Raw genomic sequence first — 19,550 nt, forward strand, 5'->3', positions numbered from 1 at the left:
ATCCACGCAGTTAAAGACTTTGGCATAGTCAATAAAGCAGAAATATATGTTTTTCTAGAACTCTGTTGCTTTTTCTATGATCCAGTGGATGTTGGCAATTTGATCTCTGGTTCCTCTGCCTTTTCTAAAACCAGCTTGAACATCTGGAAGTTCATGGTTCACGTATTGAAAAATTACTGAAACAAATAGCTCAGTTGGTAAAGAATCTGCCTGTAATGCAGGAGACCTGGGTTCAGTCCCTGGGTTGGGAAGACCCCCTGGAGAGCCCACTCCAGCATTCTCGCCTGGAGAATATGATGGGCCAAGGAGCATGGCAGGTACGGTCAAAGTTCACTGTGTCAAGTGTTTATAAATAGTTTATAGGCAACGTGTCCTAACAAAAATCTATCAAAATCTTATATACATTCAGTATCTTCAGGTAATACATTATAAATGCTAATTTTACTATTAATATTTCAGCCAGTATCACTGTCTTTCTAGTGAATAAATAAGAATATATAGCTTACTATTCAACAGCATCTAAATAGAAATTTATATAAATCCTAAACATACATTTTATATTATTTGTTTTTATATAAGGCATATAAATATAAGTACTTAAATAAATGAAAATTTACATTACTATTTATCTTTTTAAAATCTGTATTGTGTAAAGACTTAGTAAGTCGAAGATATCTTTTATCAATATTACATTGAACATTTGTTAGAAATAAATTCCAAAATTATGAAAATGAAAAATAAAACGCCTAAAATAAAGTCCTAAAATTATGACTAAAAATGGAATAATACAGGAAAACATACAGTTTTGATAGTACTTATGACCAGTTTACTACCTCTCATTCTGTACTCTATACTCAATTACAGAATGTAGCTAAGTATTTTACTCTCAAAGCAAAATAGCCAGAAAACATATTTTGTACATTTTATAAATAGATCCACTCTGCCTTTCCATTTTAGAAAGAGATCCAATGAAGAGACATACTGTCTTTTCTAACCATTATCCTTGCTTCCCCAGGACTTTTCTATAGTTTATTAGGAATATGTATCTGAATAATATTTCTTCTTATTTATAGGCCCTCAATGTCATCTCCTACTTTCTGTTTTTAAATAATTTCAATTACTATTTTATGTTGACTTTATTCTGAACTCTTATAAGGTAAATATTGTAGATTTAAAATAATCAATTAATTGATATGTAAAAATTTTATTCCAGCTTTATCTTCCACTGTTATCCAATCCACTTCTCTAATCCAGGACACTTAACAGTATGTTAAACTTGCTGTTAGCCTTATTCTAACCTGAGCACCAACTCCAGTTTAAAAAAAAAAGCCATTGCTTATTTCCTTAACCATCTTGTATTCCCTCTGTGGGCTTCTCAGGTGGCTCAGTGGATAAAGAACCTGCCTGCAATTCAGGAGATGCAGGAGATGCGGGTTCAGTCTTTGGGTCAGGAAGATCCCCTGGAGAAAGGAATGGCTACCCACTCCAGTATTCTTACCTAAAGAGTCCCATGGACAGAGGAGCCTGGTGCAGTACAGTCCATGGGGTCATAAAGAGCTGGACACAGCTGAGCAACTGAGCATGCATGCACATTCCCTTTGTAGTGTGCACTGTATTTGCTTTCCCAAATTGGATGACTCCTTACCTCTAAGATCTGCTTGGAAGGTTTTTTTTGTTTGTTTTTTTTTTTTAATTTCAAGGTTACATTCATCGCTTCAATTCTATCCTAATGATCAGTACAAATGTGGAGTCTTAAATCTCAGAATATTGCAATTTCCAGACTCTGGAATGTTGAATGTTGCCCTCTTGTCAGAAAATTGGCCATCATCTTCTCTAGGTATTCTTGTCATTGACTATCACTTGAGGGACCCTCATTTTGAACAACACAGACTTTTGTTTAAATATGCTTCCTCATAACCTCTGTGATTGTTTATATACATAAGTAACTATGTAGCTATTAAATATACAATAAAGAGCAGAGGAAAACTGTGAACAGAAATGTACTAATCCTTTACAAGTTTGTAGTACATGATCTGAGATCAATGCTTTGAAGATAAATTTTGATTTTCAGGATAGCAAGTCTTTTGATTCAACCTTACTTTTTCCAAGTGGAAAGTTTTAAAATTGACCTAAAAAATAACACAACTATGAAGGAAGTGCACTACTGCCATCTTTCATGTAAAAAACAGCTACTTAAAATGGAAACTTCATCTCTTTATCAGCTTTATATAAATGCTGATTATTTAATCTGCCGATGAACAAAGGCAATTAGGTGGTATCTTCCATGTTAATGGAACAATGGAGGTTGCCAAGTCATCTCAATTTATATTCAGATTCAACTTGCAGCTTAGTACATCAAGGAAGATTAATAGGTATATAAAGTGAAGAAATACAAGACCATTCTCTTATTCATGCCACATACTCATGTTCTTTTACCATTCATTAAATCAGTCATATACAAATGTAAATAAGTGTTGTGCTTATGACTTCATTACGTACCCTGAAATATCTTATGGAAATATTTTCTGCCATATTCATTTATAATACAGACCACAAAACATTTCTTCTGTGGTAAAGACCAGAGTGAAAATACCACTTATGCAAATCAACTTTGTGAAATGTTAAACATTTTCAGCAAAATGCTAAGGAGTTATCTAAAGTCCCTGGTAAATATGTATATTTGTCCTTGCTGTCACAAAATAGTGTGGAAAACAAGGGATTTTAACAAGAACTTGAAAGAGAATTTAGGAAATAGAACAACTAAAGAAATACCAAATCGGTTTGAAATTAAAAATTAAAGTTGGAATATGATTTTTGTACTCATAAAGATATGAGATGTGATCAGTAAGACATCCACAGTCTTTTGATTTTGTCAGTTCCCTAAATTCTTTGAGGAAAGAGAAGTACTGACTTCATTACCACCCTGAGTTCCTGGTATAAAATCCAGGGTATTGAGTACAACATACTCATGAATAAAGCTGATCAAAGAAAAGATAATTAGTTCATTATTGTGTTACTTTTTATACTTTTGATGTTGTAGTGGCATATGAAATAAAACCACCCTTTTCAAAATGTCCTTATTGATTAAAAAATGGCAAGTTAGTTTGACCCATTATCTGGCAAAGTCCTATATTTATTCTCATTTCAACTGAATCAAATAAAGTAACTACAGCTAATTAAGACAAGCACACAACAGCTAAGGCAGATTGTAATTCTAGCAGCAAATGACAGCCTGCCCTTCATCCTTTATTTCTCTGTAGAACTATTTTCATTGACTTTTCTAAAGGTAACCCTTTGTACAGTAACAGAGTGATCACTTGTACCCTCTTATTTCATGAGGTAACTCCCTGCTGTGAATGTATATGCAGGACATTATGTTTTAAGTTAATCAAATGATGAAAGAAATAATAGTTTATGGATCACGGTCTGTTTTTATAAAGAAATAATGTTTAGTTAGAAGGACACTGGAATTTAAATACATAAAGACACCTCCCTTATAAATATCCTCCCTTCTTTTGTAAAAGAGAATGGGAACTATTCTAACTCACTAAATTTTCACTATTTAATCAAAAGCACTTCTAATTTTTTGTCTTTTCAGGTATTATTCTAACAAATAATTGAGACTAGCCTAATTGGATTTTCTAAGTGATTATATAGCTTGATAATAAAATACTTGTAGGTAGATTAAAAAAATGCTCTCCAGAACACATTTGGGGAAATGATTAGAATAGGCATGCAGCATGATTAAAACAAATTAACCCACACATTTATTCAGGCAGGCGGTCATCCTTCATGATGAGCTCCCTGCTTTGCATTGGTTATTGAACTTAGTCTAGGGCCTTCAGGAATGACAAGCAAAACCTAATTCTTGCCTTGAAACAGCCTAAAATCTATTAAGAAAGGGGCATGAAAACAAATGAAAGTCCCAGAGTCAAATTTTAACATGGAGTTGGATATCAAGTGCATAAATAAAGGTGCACATGTTTGAAATATCTAGAGGACTCAGAGCAAATTCACAGAAAATGTTACATAAGTCCTGAAAATTACAGCATGAGTAGGAATACGCCAGACATTCAAACAGGGGTAAGTGATTCAGACAGTGAGGATATTCTGTACTGAACTGGGGAGGTGTATCAGCACTGCTGATTCAGCCAGGGTGGGATGGTGAGACGGAAGAGCAGAGAGTAGGAAAACATGAGGCTGGACAAATAGCAGAAGCCACATCATAGAAGGTCTTGAAGGCTTGGCAAATGAGCTAAAATTGTACCTAACAAATGACACAGAGTTACAGGTAATGTTTTGGTAAGATCACACTAGGAAAAAGGTAAGTGTAGGAGAGATGTTAGGAGTGGGAGTCAGTGAGGAGACTACTCCAACAGCTAAGGGAGAGACCACGGGGTCCTTAGTCAAGGCATAGCTCCAGGGGTGGAAAGAGAATACAGTTAAGAAAGAGATTGATACAATAAATTTGATAGTGTTTGTTGGATGGATGTGAAGAGAGGAGAAAGAAAATGAAGAAATAAATATCTAAGAGTTTCAATTTCCAAAACCAGTAACCTCCCTATAGTAATTTGAATGAGAAAGCCAATCAACAGTCATTACTGATAGTGTGTTGCAAATCTACCTTGTCAGGGAACACATGTAGTATTATATATCAACATAAGAATGGTATTTGTAAACTACCTGGATTACAGCTTTGTTAATTATTAAGATTCATGGCATATTCATGAGGGAGGGGGCATGCGTATACCTAATGCCAGTTCATGCTGACGTAAGGCAAAAACCATCACAGTATTGTAAAGTAATTATCCTCTAGTTAAGAAAAAAAAAGAAAAAAGATACATGGCATATTGGGAGCACTGGGAAGGAGTTCCAAGATATAGCTGAGCTTAAAATTTACCTTTCTAGATTTCATTCTCATAAACTACTAAGATTGCTGGAAACTCAATAAATCAATGGTGAATGCAACCACTGTCAAACTCTGATGAGTTCAAAAAAGTGAATTCCCACCCTATGGTAATTGTGCCTGGGAAAGTAGACATCTGGTCAGAAGATGGGGTGAAATGCCATTGGATTATGGGGTAAAGGACAGTGATAATGTTCACTGAAGGGGACTTCCCCACTCCCAAGGGCATGGATATGTAAAATAATTAACAAAGGATGCGCAGTAGAGAAAGGGTTTTACAATGAGGGTTCATGTCTGTGTTGGTTGCTCAATTGCATCTGACGCTGCAACTCCATGGACTGTGGCCTGCCAGGCCCCGCTGTCCATGGGATTCTCCAAGGAGTTGGTAGCCATGTCCTTTAGGGAAGATCTGAAAGCACTAGCTGGCTGGCAGTGTGTGGGCCTGGAGAAGAGTGGAAGAAAGGTGACAGCAGTTAAAAACAAAACTCTTCTCTGTGTGAAGGAAGAGGGTTGGGCTTCCTTCCTTCCTGACGAGATCAGGCTTGAATGTTCTATGTGACTTGGTTTCTTGACTGGGTTTATACCAAATAAAGATAAGAATTCTACTGAGCTGCTACTAACATTAACATCTTTAATATGATGCTCCCAAAGCATTGAAGAAGGAACTACAACTATGGGAGAGATAGTCTTGTATTCAAGTCACTTAGCAGATAAACACTTAGCCCAGGGGTCAATTAAGGTGCTAAGTCAACCAGAAAAATTCTTATGAATTTCATTCATTGTTCCTTTTTATAGCTCAAATATAAAGAAAGTGAAAGTCTAAGCACTGTGATCTTACATAGTGACAAATGACTATGATACTGATAATAATGGGTCTCGCTCCAACTCTAGGAATTTTGCTGATAATCTATCTCTTTATGGGGCCATAAGGGAAAAAAAAGAACAAGGGATATATAAACACTGAGATCTCATGAATTGACTAAAGAGAATGTAGCCAACTTTACAATGCCAGGCTATAATTCTTCTCTTTTCTAACTAGAATCCTCTTAATTTCTTTACTCTGTTCACAGAGGAAATAGCTTATTAACTTCTTTTCCTTTAATAACTAGGACAATGCTTACAATATAAACTTAAATGGAAAAGAAAGAGAATACTCATAACAAGGTATAAATACACCAAGATTTTTATACAGATCTCATACTGGTTTTATTTTTTAATAAGCTTGTCCTATTTATAACTAATTAATTTTATATAATAAAATATCTTACATATAATCTTTCATATTAAATAATACTATATAATGAAAATATTTTAAAAGATAATAATCAATTTTCCAAGAGGAAAATTGTAAAAAATGTCATCAGTCTGCATCCATTTTAAAAGGTAAATATATATATAGCAAATTTTATGTTTATTTCCAAAATACTTTGTGTTCCCTGCTCTATTTATAAATATAATAACATAAATAGCTGGTAGACATTTTTAGGTAAAAACTATTCAAAAAGTGCTCATATAGGGAAATTTATCTTCAGTCATTCAATTGAAAAATGTTCTCCTATAAGCCTTCTGATGAAACTTATATTTTCCAGAAATTCAAATAAAAATATATAAATAAAGAGGCAATTATTTCTTATACTTTCTTTTTTTTTCTTATTTAAGATCTCTTTGAAAAGTTATTTCACGACTACAACAAAGAACAGAGTGTTGGCATTAAACATTCTTCTGAAGATGTCAATATCTATGGATTATATACTATGCCCAGATTTTTCAAAAAATAGGCTAATCATTTTGTCATCAAAGCATTTTTGTTCTATCAGTTATCCATTCCCACTAAATTACTTGTCAGTACAGAAGACGGGCAGAACTGAGGGACGGACTAGAAAGAAGAAACCCAAACAGCATTCATCCTAACACTCTTGTCTTTTTGATCCATTTTATGAAAATTAATTCTCTCCGAGAGCCCCTATCTTTCTAGATAAGAAATTAATTTACCTTCCTTTGAATTTATCTCTTTCAATAGTCTACTTAAGTCATTAGAATTTTCAGGGAATGACACATAGCATCATACAGGAATCATATAGAAATAAAGAGAGTACAAAAGTAAGGCTGGATAATTTTTCTGATTCTGATATATAAAACAGGGTACTAATCCTTGCACACATCAGTGGAAGTCTTAAAGCACGAAAGTGTTAAGACCATCATGATACTTATTAATATACTCTTCCTAAAACCATTTGACAACGTTTTGAATAACGAATAACAAAATCCATCTTGAAATTAAAGAAAGGGAAAGAGATTTAGAAAGCATATATGGAAAAATATATACATGGTTAAAATAATTTAAAAGGTAGTATATATTTTAATTTTTAAAAGTAACATTGTCTGCTGCTGCTGCTGAGTCACATCAGTCGTGTCCGACTCTGTGCGACCCCATAGACGGCAGCCCACCAGGCTCCCCCGTCCCTGGGATTCTCCAGGCAAGGATATTGGAGTGGGTTGCCATTTCCTTCTCCAGCGCTTGAAAGTGAAAAGTCAAAGTGAAGTCGTTCAGTCGTGTCTGACTCTTTGCAACCCCATGGACTGCAGCCTACCAGGCTCCTCCATCCATGGGATTTTCCAGGCAAGAGTCCTGGAGTGGGGTGCCATTGTCTACTAGGTGCCAAAAGTTTGATTCACCATCTTCAAACTGGGGATAAACTATACTATTTGTAATTAATTCTTAGTTGTGTTTTATTTTTAATCCGGATGTGCTTCAGAGGAAAAATAAAATACCTTCATTTTTAGGTTATGCATTTTCCTCCCAATAAAGCCTCTCAAATATACCTTAAGATAAAACTAAAATACTAGAACTAGTCAATCACCTATTTTTATACAAAGGAGTAAAATTCCCTTCATATTATTTCTTTTAAATTAATGTGGATATAAGACATTTTCAAATTCTAGTAGCTTATTTATTTTCACAGTCTCTGTGAAGACAGTTTGTATTACTAAATCTCCTTCGAAAGGAAAAGAAATAACAAATTTTCCCTTATTTTGCTACAACATTAAAAACATACATTGAAGCCCCATTGAAACAATTAATGGGAACATTGCAATTATATAGAAAAGGCTTTTCCACACATCGGGATAGAGGATGTTTCTGCTTAAAGTTTCCATTTAGAAAGAAACTTTTTAATGACCTAGGAAATATAAATATTACCAAAGTACTGAGCAATTTCCTAAATTACAGCAGTAACTTTATCTAAAGAAAATAGATTGATGAGAATTTATCAGACATTTATAATTTGTTAAATAGTACAGTATAAACTTACTTGGTCCTATAAGGTAGCAAATAGCTACATTTGGCCATTGAGAACCTGAAGTGTGACTAGTCAGAACGAATACATAAAGTGCCAAGTACAAACCAACTTTCAAAGACTTAGTAGAAAAAAAGAATGTAAAATATATCACTCATAATTTTATATTGATTGTATAAATAATGACATTTTATTTTGGGTTAAATAAAATGAATTAATAATATTGAAATTTATCTTTTGTGTATGCTCTTTAACATAGCTATAAGAAAATTTGAAATTATGTGTATACATGGCATTAGATTTTCATTGGCAGAACTGGTATAAGCAACTAGTTATGTAAGAATGTATCCTTTCATGGTTTATGCATTAATGTAGATTTTAGGTTTAAAACTAAGACTTGAAAATAACAAGTGAGATTATTGGTTAATCTGGAAACTTAAAGGGTAAGTTCAGGGGAAAATTTTGTCATTTATATGATATCAGATACCAGAAACCAACATGATGAACAGTAATCATATATTGGTAGCTAAGATCAGAAGGATAACTTTCAGGTTAATATCTTCTTTTCAAGTCTCTAATTTATCCTATATATGGACTAGCTAACTAGAGAAATCCCTTTCATTGTAGTATTCTAACAGTAGTTGTAATGCTTTTTGAGATACGTGGATAAAAGTCTAAACTGCCATGTAAAATTGATTTAGATAATTTTTGTTAATAGAATTATTTGCAATTGTGCTTCTGATAGCATGCCTTTAACACTGGTAACTAAACCAAAGCTCGGATCCAGAGGATTCAATAATTTATGTAATGTTACTTTGAATTACACAAACTTATCTTTAAAGTAGGTATTCATACCGTCATAAATCCATCCAGCAAACCTGAATCGGGTTTCGGAGGTGCCTGCAACCGTTCCATGGACCACTTTTCAATGATGGAGGAGACTTGTGTATTTTCTGTATTTAATATTCTGAACCCTGTCATGTTAACACCACTGTATCGATAGGGTTCCACATCAAGAGCAAAGAGGTCCTAAAAGACAAATTTCTTTGTGTTAGTATCAAGAGAAAATATTCATAGGCAAGTGTAATTGAAATAGTCATGTATTCTTGCTCCCCTTAGGATAGTTAACACCACTATGTCTCAAATGATGTTTAACGTCACAAATCACCAAGACTCAAATACACTTATTGTCATGTTTTGTCGATGTAAATATATATATATATATATATATATATATACACACACTATACTTAAACATGTACATATATATATATTATTCCAATTCCACCAATGGAACAATAGGCTTTTCTACAAACTTCCTTTAAAGTTTGCATAAGCTTTCTTCTCTATGTTAAGGATAGCTTGCCCTTAAATTTTATGTATTTGTGTTTTACATTCACTGACTATAAGTATTTTTCCATATCTTGCTTCTTTGATTATTGCCATTTTGTGTTTTCTGCCTTGCCTTTTATTTTTAATAAACAATGATATATGGCTTCTAGCTTATTATATCAAAGTTGAGGGGAAAAAAGTCACCCAAACTGGCCTTATTGGTTACAGAACTCTGGGAGTTCCACTCTACTCAGCAACTCCCCTACAAATAACCTTTTAGACTGTGGTTGTCCTTTCCACTCTCTATACAGTGAACGCTCTGGATCTGCCCTTTGGTTTCCCCAGGAGATAAAAGGAGGTTAAAGCTGTCAGGGCAGCCAGATGTCACTAGAACATTCAAGATGTGGGATTTCCGCCCTCTTTGAGTTAGCATTAGTAATCCTTGGATATTGAGGACGACAACGAGAACCACGGAGGATTAGGCAGGACAAGATCAGCGCCATGGGGCCTGGGTTGGGCACAGCTTGCCTCAGACCCCGACAACTGTACAGACCAGATGAAGTGCAGTGGAGTGAAAGCCGCTCAGTCGTGTCCGACTCTTTGCGATCCCATGGACTATACAGTCCACAGAATTCTCCAGGCCAGAATACTGGAGTGGGTAGCGCTTCCCTTCTCCAGGGGATCTTCCCAACCCTGGATCGAACCTGGTCTCCCACATTGCAGGTGGATTCTTTACCAGCTGAGCCACAAAGGAAGCCCTAGACTAGATATAGGAACTAAATTCAGTGGAGAGAAGCTGACACTGGCCTAACTTCTGCTCTGTGCTGTGGAAAACATAAGGAAATTTCAGGTTTTTAATTTTCAAAGTTGGAAGGCTAGCCAAGGAGAATTTCTCTCTCTTTGACTATATATACATATGGCTCTATATATAGACACACACACAGCAATGCAATATATGCTAAGGGGCAAAGGAGCGTAAGTGCAAGCAGTCAGAAGCAAGACAAATGATTTTCAACTTTTAGAGTCAGGGACAGCTTCATAGAGCAGATGGGATCTGAGCTTCCACTAAAGAATGGCCATGCTTTTGATAGGCAAAAGACCAAATGTCAGTAGAGACACAAAAATTAGAAAATATAAAAGCTGCTCGGGAGACTAAACCATTTTGGCTATAAGAGAATTCATAAAGGAGAACAGCAACAAAAGAAAGTAGGGAAGTTAGGTTAGAATCAAACTATAAAAGGCCTTCAATTATAGGCTAATGAGTTCTATATATACTAGTTTTATTTTTCCTTTTTTTTTTCCTTTTTAAGAGATACTTTTGATTTCCCAAAATCTGATGATTATGGCATAACTGAGTTGCAAAGCATTGAAATATAATTTGCTGACAAGTGAAGGCTCCTACTCATTATCCATCAGCCCATGACTAAGTTTCCTAGGGGCTGCAAAAAGCCACCTGGTAAGAGGTAATAAAGAGATACAGCAGAGTTAACCTTGGTATTTACCAGTAAAATACAACCTACTGTATGAAGCATCTTTATTGGAGAAGAATTGTTTTTATAAGAAGCTATTGTGATCAACTAAATTTTAATAATTTGTTCTGATAAATTTAAGACTCCTAAAAGCAAGAAGATCAACTGGAAAACTTTTGAGTTAACAATGAAAGAGTATTGGTGAGACTGGTCATTGCAAGAAGGAGATGCATACTAGAGACACTACCCTAAGCCTGGCATGCTGCAGCCCATGGGGTGGCAAAGAGTCTAACATGACTGAGTGACTGAACTGAACTGAACTGAACTGAGAGACACTACAGAGGAAAAATCAGTAGAATTTGTTGGGGATACAGGAATCAAAGATAATGGAACCTTTGAAGAATTCAGAAGATGAGTCAATTGAGAGGACAATGCATTAAGGTTTAAATAACTTGAAATTATATTAAAGCCACAACAATTAGAAATGCTCTGTAATGCAGCAATATACAACAATTCAGGAATGTTACAGAGGGACATTTAGATCTCAGCTGAACAAAGGTAATGATTAAAGCTATAAATACATACCACTTTTGAAGAAAATAATCAAAGAGGATAAAAGAAAATAAGATACAGGCCCAAACTTGGAAACACTCTCCTACTGGGAGGTGGGCAGGAGAGAACTAGTGGCAGAGACAGACACCAGTTTCACAGTGAATGGCAAACTAGGGTAATGTGTTGGTAAGAAACAGAGCTAAGGGTAAGTAGGTTTGATAGAAAACAAGTCAGGTCTGCGTGCACATTAAGAAAAAACTGTGTAGTGAGTATTAAAGACAAAAGATAAAGGTAACATTCAATTTGCTATTTGCAAATTAGATCATATATACTTAAAAAATCCAATTTAACATATGCAAAAACAAAATAGAAACTTAATCTACAAAAGGAGCAGCTTAAATAAATGTGATTTTTGTTAAGTCAGTAGAGGTAACAAGATAAGAATTTATGCTTTTCTAAAGCATTGATTTCTCAGCAAACTAATCTTAAAATTCATGATGTTCTGAAAGTCTTCTAAGCAATATAAAAGTAAGACACATTATTTTGAGTTGATATCCGAAATTATATTATTTTAAAATCAACAGCTTCCCACCAAGAATCATTAGTTATCTGTGATGTTAATTCCTCTTGGGTTTTATAAAAATAAAATAAATTCTAACTATAAAGGGCTGCCATTATATTACTTCTTCCCACTCAAAGCCCATTTTTCAGCCTGAAATTCATTATAAGAAACTTTAGAGCATTATGTTTATATTTTTCATGAATTACTTACCAGTGTGGTAAAGATATAATGGTAGTATTCTGTCATCATTCCCATAGCTAATGCCTAAGAAATAAAAAATAAAATATTAAAATATTAACATTGAAGTACACATTACATGAAATACCTTATGTCACTAAGACAAATGAGAAGAAAATAGTTAATATGTAATGAAGAATCAGTGTATAATACTCAGGTTACATTAAAATTGGGTCAAATTAAATCTTTTTTCCATAGTTAAAGAAGATTAGTGGTTAGGAAGGAATTTCTGAAACAGTTCTCTTGATAAAAAAGCTATTAGTTGAATGTTCGCAATTGTAAGGCTTATAGCTTTACATATTAAAAGAGGCCTTAAATTTGAAACAAAACCTGAAATTAGTACATCCTAGTTCATTATATTTGTAATGTCCCTACTACAAATATCATAATAAGGAACACATTTTATTTTGTTGAAAAGTGTTACTCAGTTAGAAAAAGAGTGTTCCAAAGTACAATACCAACAGAGCTTTTTTTGAGCATTTTAGGCATTTTCTTAGTATTAATGAAGTAAATGTAAATCACCACTGTACAGATAAAGTGTTTTTTGCTTTTTATTAATAGACCAATTGAAATTTACTATGTTTTATTTTCACACCTCAACAGCCCTCATCAATTTTAGACCATCAGTCCTAAAACAAGGGCTTTTGGAGCAGAACTTCCAGTCATAAGAAGCATCAATTACCTCTCTGAAAATAGAGAATGCATTTGAAATAGCTGTTTATCAATGAACAGTATTCGGTGATGATAGTTGAAAAATGATGCATTTTTGAGCTGAATGAAGAGCTCTTAGTAAACGAGTATTCTCAGGTACATCTAATACTCTTCTACAAACAACTACTCAGATTGGTTTACTAAGTGGCTGCCCCAGTTACATCCTCTGTATTCCATGTTCATAGGTAGGTAGTAACCAATTGGGTCTAATAAAATTTGTGTTTCTACAAATTAATATCTATCAGTCAAGAAGATGGATGTTTTTTGAAAAATTTGAGGGACATATAAAATGTACTTTTTAAAAAGGGAGAAACATTTGTTAGTGAAAGTTGGCATCAAAGAATTGAACAGAGGAAAGGAATTTAGAAAGTGTGATATTGTGATTTATAATAAGAAAATATGTATTTAGTCTTCATCTCCACTTCTGGCACAGAGCTCCAGAAACTCTTGGAATTTCCCAAACGATAAAAGCAATGGGGACAACTTTTGTTATTATAGTTGGTCTCTTTTCTTCATTTCCTGAAATTACTTCAGAGCCATAAAAGTGAAATGAATGCCTTGTAATTTTTGACAAGCACCTTTAAACCACAACTGAGTTTATGTGAAAAGAGGTGATTTGGGGAAATCCCCTAAAGATTGCAGGGGCGGGAGAGGGGGTGCTTATTGTCAGGAAAGCAACCTTGGAAAGGAAAGTTGGAACTTTCAGTTCTACCCACCTCTGCCCCCTGAACTCTAGGAAGGGAAGAGGGGCTGGAGATAAGAGTTCCATCATCTCAAGTCAACGATTCAATCGGTGATGCCTATGTACTGAAGTCTCCATAAAAACCTAAAGGAGAGGATCTGGAGAGCTTCCAGATTGATGAACATGTGACCATGCGAGGAGAGTAGATTATTCAGATGGGGCATGGAAGCTCTTTTCCCTCTCCCCATATTTTGACCTATGCACCTTTTCAATCTGCTTGTTACTGAGTTATATCCTTTCATAATAAACTGGGAATCTGGTAAGAAAAATGTTTCTCTGAGTTCTGTGAGCTGCTCTAGCAAGTTAAACAAACCTAAGGAGGGGATTGTAGAAATGTCCAATCTATAGCCAGTGGGTTAGAAGCATAGATGATAACCTGGACTTGTGGTTGGCATCTGAGGTGGTGGGGGAGGAGGGAGAAAGACAGTCTTATATTAATAGAACTAAGCCCTTAATCTGTAGAGGTTGATGCTATCTCTGGATAGATACTGTCAAAATTAAGCTGGATTGTAGGACAATGAGTTGGCGTCAGAACATTGCTTGTGGTGTGGGGAACACCCTCCCCTACCCGCCACAAGCACAGTTGAATTAGATGTACAGACTTTAGGAAACAAATAATATTTCCTGAATTGATAAAAATTATATGAGCCAAACATAAACAATTACATGAGCCAACAACATTGATAAAGTTTGCATTTAAGCAAAATGAGAGAAAATGCTTCTTATTAAATAAAAATTTAGAGGATTATCTTTGTAGAAGGTATTCATTGTTCCTGATGGATATGTAATAAAGGTTTCTCAACTTCAGAACTCTCCAGTGACAGCTCAGCATTACCCATGTCAGTTTTTCACTTTATGAACTCAATAGGCATAGAAATATAGGGAGATGTATATGAAAGAAATAGCAATTCAGATGCATAACTATAAATAGCAGTTACATAATGCCTAAAATGTGTTGGGTACTATTCTAAGCACACTGCATATTTTAATCAATTTAAGCTTCATTAAAAAACCTATGAAGTAGCTCCGATTATCATACTTATTTTACAGGTGAAGAAACTAAGACATAATAAGAATGAATAAATTAGCCAACAAATTGAGAGAGCATGTAAAGATGAACTCCAGGTCTCTAACTCCTGGGGCTGGTATATACAGCATGATCTATGCCTTTTATAAAGTGGTATATTGTATATTCCCAAAGATATAGATCCACTTTACGATCTACATATTCTAAAATTTTGACTGTTTCCTCCTTGACAATTTGAAAACCTGGGACTCTCAGGCCAATACTGGAAATTATGTTTTGGAGGAGAGTGGGATGTAGTTAAGGAGACAGTCTTCTGCATCAGCTGCAGGTTTCTTCCTCATCTTCTTGAGAAGAAAACTGTAAGGAATAACAGGACTGTGTGTGCCTTTCATTGATCTCCCTTAAGTCTTTGATACTGAAAACAAGAGCCAGTTATGGACTTTGAACTAAGATCTAAGTAGAGAAGTTTAGCTATAACATGAACAAAAGTGAACAACTGGGATACTCTCTTGGAAGGTGAGCTAGTAATTTCCAGTGGGAATTTAGAAAGAACTTGCACTCAATCTTTTAATTAAAGCCTTTAGGTCTTTCTAGTACTACATTTGAATGAACTATATGCACACTTCAAATCACATTAAAAAGAATAAAATTATCATCTTCTTATGGATAAATAACAGTGGCCACAATAGAAAATCATATGTGCCATGTCACCCTCCTGGAAAGAAATACCACAGATTAATTTTCCAAAATAAAAATATCGTTAGAATTTCCCAACGTTTAACTGATGTAGTGTTAACAATACTATATGACAATTAACACACACAGTTATTCAGGCGTACAATTTGCAGCCAGTTTATCCTTCACGTTCTATCTGGACATCAGTGTCATCGTTTAGTTGCTCAACCCTGTCCGACTCTGTGACCCCATGGACTGTGGCCCTCCAGGCCTCCTCTGTCCGTGGGATTTCCCAGGCAAGTATACTAGAATGGGTTGCCATTTCCTTTTCAAGGGGTCTTCCTGGCCCAGGGATAGAACCCATGTCTCCTGGGCAGGCAGATTGCCACTAAGTCACCTGCGAAGCCCATGAGATACATTGCTCAACGTTAACAATTGGAGTGGTAGACTTTATACATGCTTCTTGAAATTTTATTTTATTTTACTTGCTGCTGCAGCAGTTTCTTTGCTTCTGCTTTTACATTTTCCAAGCTAAAAAATTTGATTTCACATTCTATGATATAGACTTCAAAGTTCTTGGTTGCTATTTCTTTCTGTGATAGAATGCCCTCCTGAGGTTTTACTGCACATCATCTCGGCCCTACCATAGAGGATTCTCTTTGGCAAATCTGAGAAGACTGGAATCTCTTGCTATTAACGCATGTATGACAATGAGTGCCCTGAATCTGCCTCAGAGGAAATCTAGCCAGGCCCAGGCTTCACTCACTTTTAAAGCTTTGAGGCAGAAAAACTTCAAATTCAAGGTTGCTCCAAATTTAGTAAGAGCTATGTTAGTTTAAATTAAACAAACAAAAATCTCTTTTTCTGGATATTCCTAATATTTGTTCTTGGAGTAAACCAGACAAGCTGAAAGCTCCATTTATGCCTGCTATTCAACTCTTAAACCATTTCTTTGGAGTTTCATCATTAGCCAGTGCTGAAGAATCTTGGAACAATTTCATAAGTCATAAAGTGGAGTCCTATTAAATGTACTGCTACATTTACAAAAAATAAGTTATTTACTTTCTTTTTGAATTGGTTTCTAGGCTAACTGAGATCCATATATGAGACAAATGCTTTCTGGGACAAGGTAAGTTTTTAAAAATAACCTCACCATATGTGATCTGCCAGTGTTATAGAATCGAAAAGCATGCTTTCTATGTGAAAGTGTTATTCTGACTTCAATTTAACTTTCATATTCTCATTTTACTTTTGTTCTGATTTCTCACCTACTAATCTTATTAAAATTACATAATTCTTCTGTTTAATATATTTTGAAAACAACTTTAATTTTGTTTTCATTTTCTAAACAGCAGGTTACACATCAGAGAGCAAATATAAAATAATGGATAAATCAATAAAAGAAAGAATGGAAATTCTGTTATTAAAAGTGATAGATATTCTCACCTTTCAAACAGCAAAATAAGTCAGAGTTAATTACTCTACAGAAAAGACAATTGATCATCATACACACTTGTTGGAAGTCTAGAGAAAGCATACTATCTGTCACTGACAAATAGTACAGTGCTACCCATCCCAGGCATAAAGGAAAGGCTCTCTTTCCAAGTCTGTGTATTACGAACATGATCAAGAATTTTTGTTATTAAATGAAAAATAAATTCCAACTCTAAATTCCAGTGCTTACTTTATTATATCATTTTATTCCAAAAGTCCCAACTAAACAACCACAACCATACTTACATTCTTTATTACTCAAATATAACACTAGAGCAATTTTCCAAATCCAATTAAATATTTTATTGTAGTGAAATCAACATCCATATTGGAAGATTAGACAAACATCTGCTTAATAAACTAACCATGTTATAACAGGCATTTACTGTTGGTAGTTATATTTTATGAGATATAATTTGACATCTGAATCTGCATAACCCTCTGGTAGAGATAACTTATCCTAAATTTTATCAAGACAGTTGACTTATTTCCAGTGCCAGCATGTATAAAAGAGCTTAAAAAACAAAGTCCAAAGACGTGTGTTCAAATTCAGATTCTACTATATAATACAGCTTTATACTAGCTATTTAACCCCCTACATCAATCCCCTCATGTATGAGCTAATAATAATTGTTTTTCAGTGGGCTGTAAGGTTTGAATAGTGTTGAAGTCATAGTAAGAGGTTTTTACTGCTATTAATTGTTTGCTTTAGTTGATTTAGTATTATCTTTTTAAGTAGACAATGCTTTATTCTGGAAAGAATAGTTCTTAACATCACTAAGGAGAAATACAAATCCCTCTACTATACACTTGCTGATGGAATTAGTAAGGTTACTTAACCTTTCTGAGACTCAGGTTCTTCATCTGTAAAGTGGATCTAGTCTCCATCTTTACAGATTATTTGATTTTTTTACATAATTATTTGATTATGTTTAACATAATCACTACATAATCATTTTTTATATAATCCTTTGATTATGGTGATGATTAAATAAGATCAAATGCGTAAGGCATCTCAGCATAGCATATATGTCAGGTAAAGAACAATTTTTTTTCTCTTATTTTTGCTTTGAAGTTTATTCCCTCATTTCAGCACAAAATAGAAATATCTATTGCTTTAATCAACATTCGCAATAACAAACAGTATTTTAGCCATTTGAAACTAACCTCAGAATTTCAATCTGCTTTGAAGATCATCACTATCTATATTACTTTCCTTTTAAGACAATTACTTAAAAGCACTTGTCAGATTTTTTTATAAGAAAATTTATATCAAAGTGACTTCTCTGACTATTTTTAAGCTGACCATGTAACAATAACAACTTCATTTAAAAATCAAAAACCAGGGGACTTCTCTGGCAGCCCAGTGGTTAAGACTCTGTGATTCCACCTCAGGTGGCACAGGTTCAACCCCTGTTTGGGGAGTTTTCAAATGCCAGGCAATGTGGACAAAAACAAACAAACAAAAAACATACTTCAAATTCAAATATAATAAAGAAATTAAGAACTTGAATAATTTAGCAATTACCTGTTTCAAAATGCCTGCGGCCATCTCATGGCTACAGTCAAAGATGACATGAAATTCCTTGCCTCTTTTCATCTCTTTCAGTAAGGGTTTTGCATCCTTTGTATCAGCAGGTAGTTGACGGATCTTAAGTCGAAGATTGTATCTTGATGGGGCTTTGATGAGCTCTTGCAAGCGAATGAGACCTTTAATGAAAAAAAAAAAAAAAGAACGTTAGAGAAAAATCACAGTGGCTCATAGAACTCACAAAACACTACAGTGCCTGATTTTCCTGGCCGTGTACATTTCATGATGCGACCACTGAAATTCCTGCTTCAGAATTCCTAATCGCCAGTTGTGTTTGTTAATGTGCCAAGTGCTCAGTCATGTCCGACTCTTTGTGACCCTATGGACTCTGCCAGACTCCTTTGTCCATGGGATTTCCCAGGCAAGAATACTGGGGTGGGTTGCCATTTCCTCCTCCAAAGGATCTTCCTGATCCAAGGATCAAACCTGCTAGTCCTGAGGCTCCTGCATTGCAGATTCTTTACCCTCTGAGCCATCAGGGAAGCCCCATTTTTGTTAATATTACCTCTCAAAATATTAGGGTATATCTTAAAGAATGAAAGACATACATGGCTATTAGTTAAATGTAAGCAATTTAAACACATAAAAGAATATAGAATAAAACAGATTCCCTTCGTACCCTAACTCTACTCCCAGTGTGTTGTCATGGTTGATGGCTTGAAATATTATCTTCCATGTATTTCTTATGTATTTGCACATATATACAGAGAGGTTTTATTTTACATTAATAGTTGTTTTGTGAGAATGTCTTACAGGTTATTACGTCAGTGACTACTGTTCTGCTGCAGCTGCTAAATCACTTCAGTCGTGTCCGACTCTGTGCGACCCCACAGACGGCAGCCCACCAGGCTCCTCTGTCCCTGGGATTCTCCAGGCACGAACACTGGAATGGGGTGCCATTTTCGTCTCCAATGCATGCATGCATGCTAAGTCACTTCAGTTGTGTCTGACTCTGT

General features: G+C 34.8%; 1 protein-coding gene across 4 annotated transcripts in view; it reads right to left on the reverse strand.

Annotated features, from left to right (window-relative positions):
* Window positions 1-19,550, reverse strand: part of GRIK2 (glutamate ionotropic receptor kainate type subunit 2) — a 721,691-nt gene that overhangs the window by 358,577 nt on the left and 343,564 nt on the right. For all 4 annotated transcript variants that reach the window (XM_065911321.1, XM_065911322.1, XM_065911323.1 and 1 more), the window contains exons 5-7: window positions 18,532-18,713; window positions 12,328-12,381; window positions 9,058-9,231 (exon numbers count right to left, since the gene is read on the reverse strand). In XM_065911321.1, the coding sequence (XP_065767393.1) occupies window positions 9,058-9,231; window positions 12,328-12,381; window positions 18,532-18,713 (410 nt within the window). The remainder of the gene's footprint in view (window positions 1-9,057; window positions 9,232-12,327; window positions 12,382-18,531; window positions 18,714-19,550) is intronic.

Source organism: Muntiacus reevesi, chromosome 19 (genome assembly GCF_963930625.1).
Source record: "Muntiacus reevesi chromosome 19, mMunRee1.1, whole genome shotgun sequence".
Lineage (NCBI taxonomy): Eukaryota > Metazoa > Chordata > Mammalia > Artiodactyla > Cervidae > Muntiacus > Muntiacus reevesi.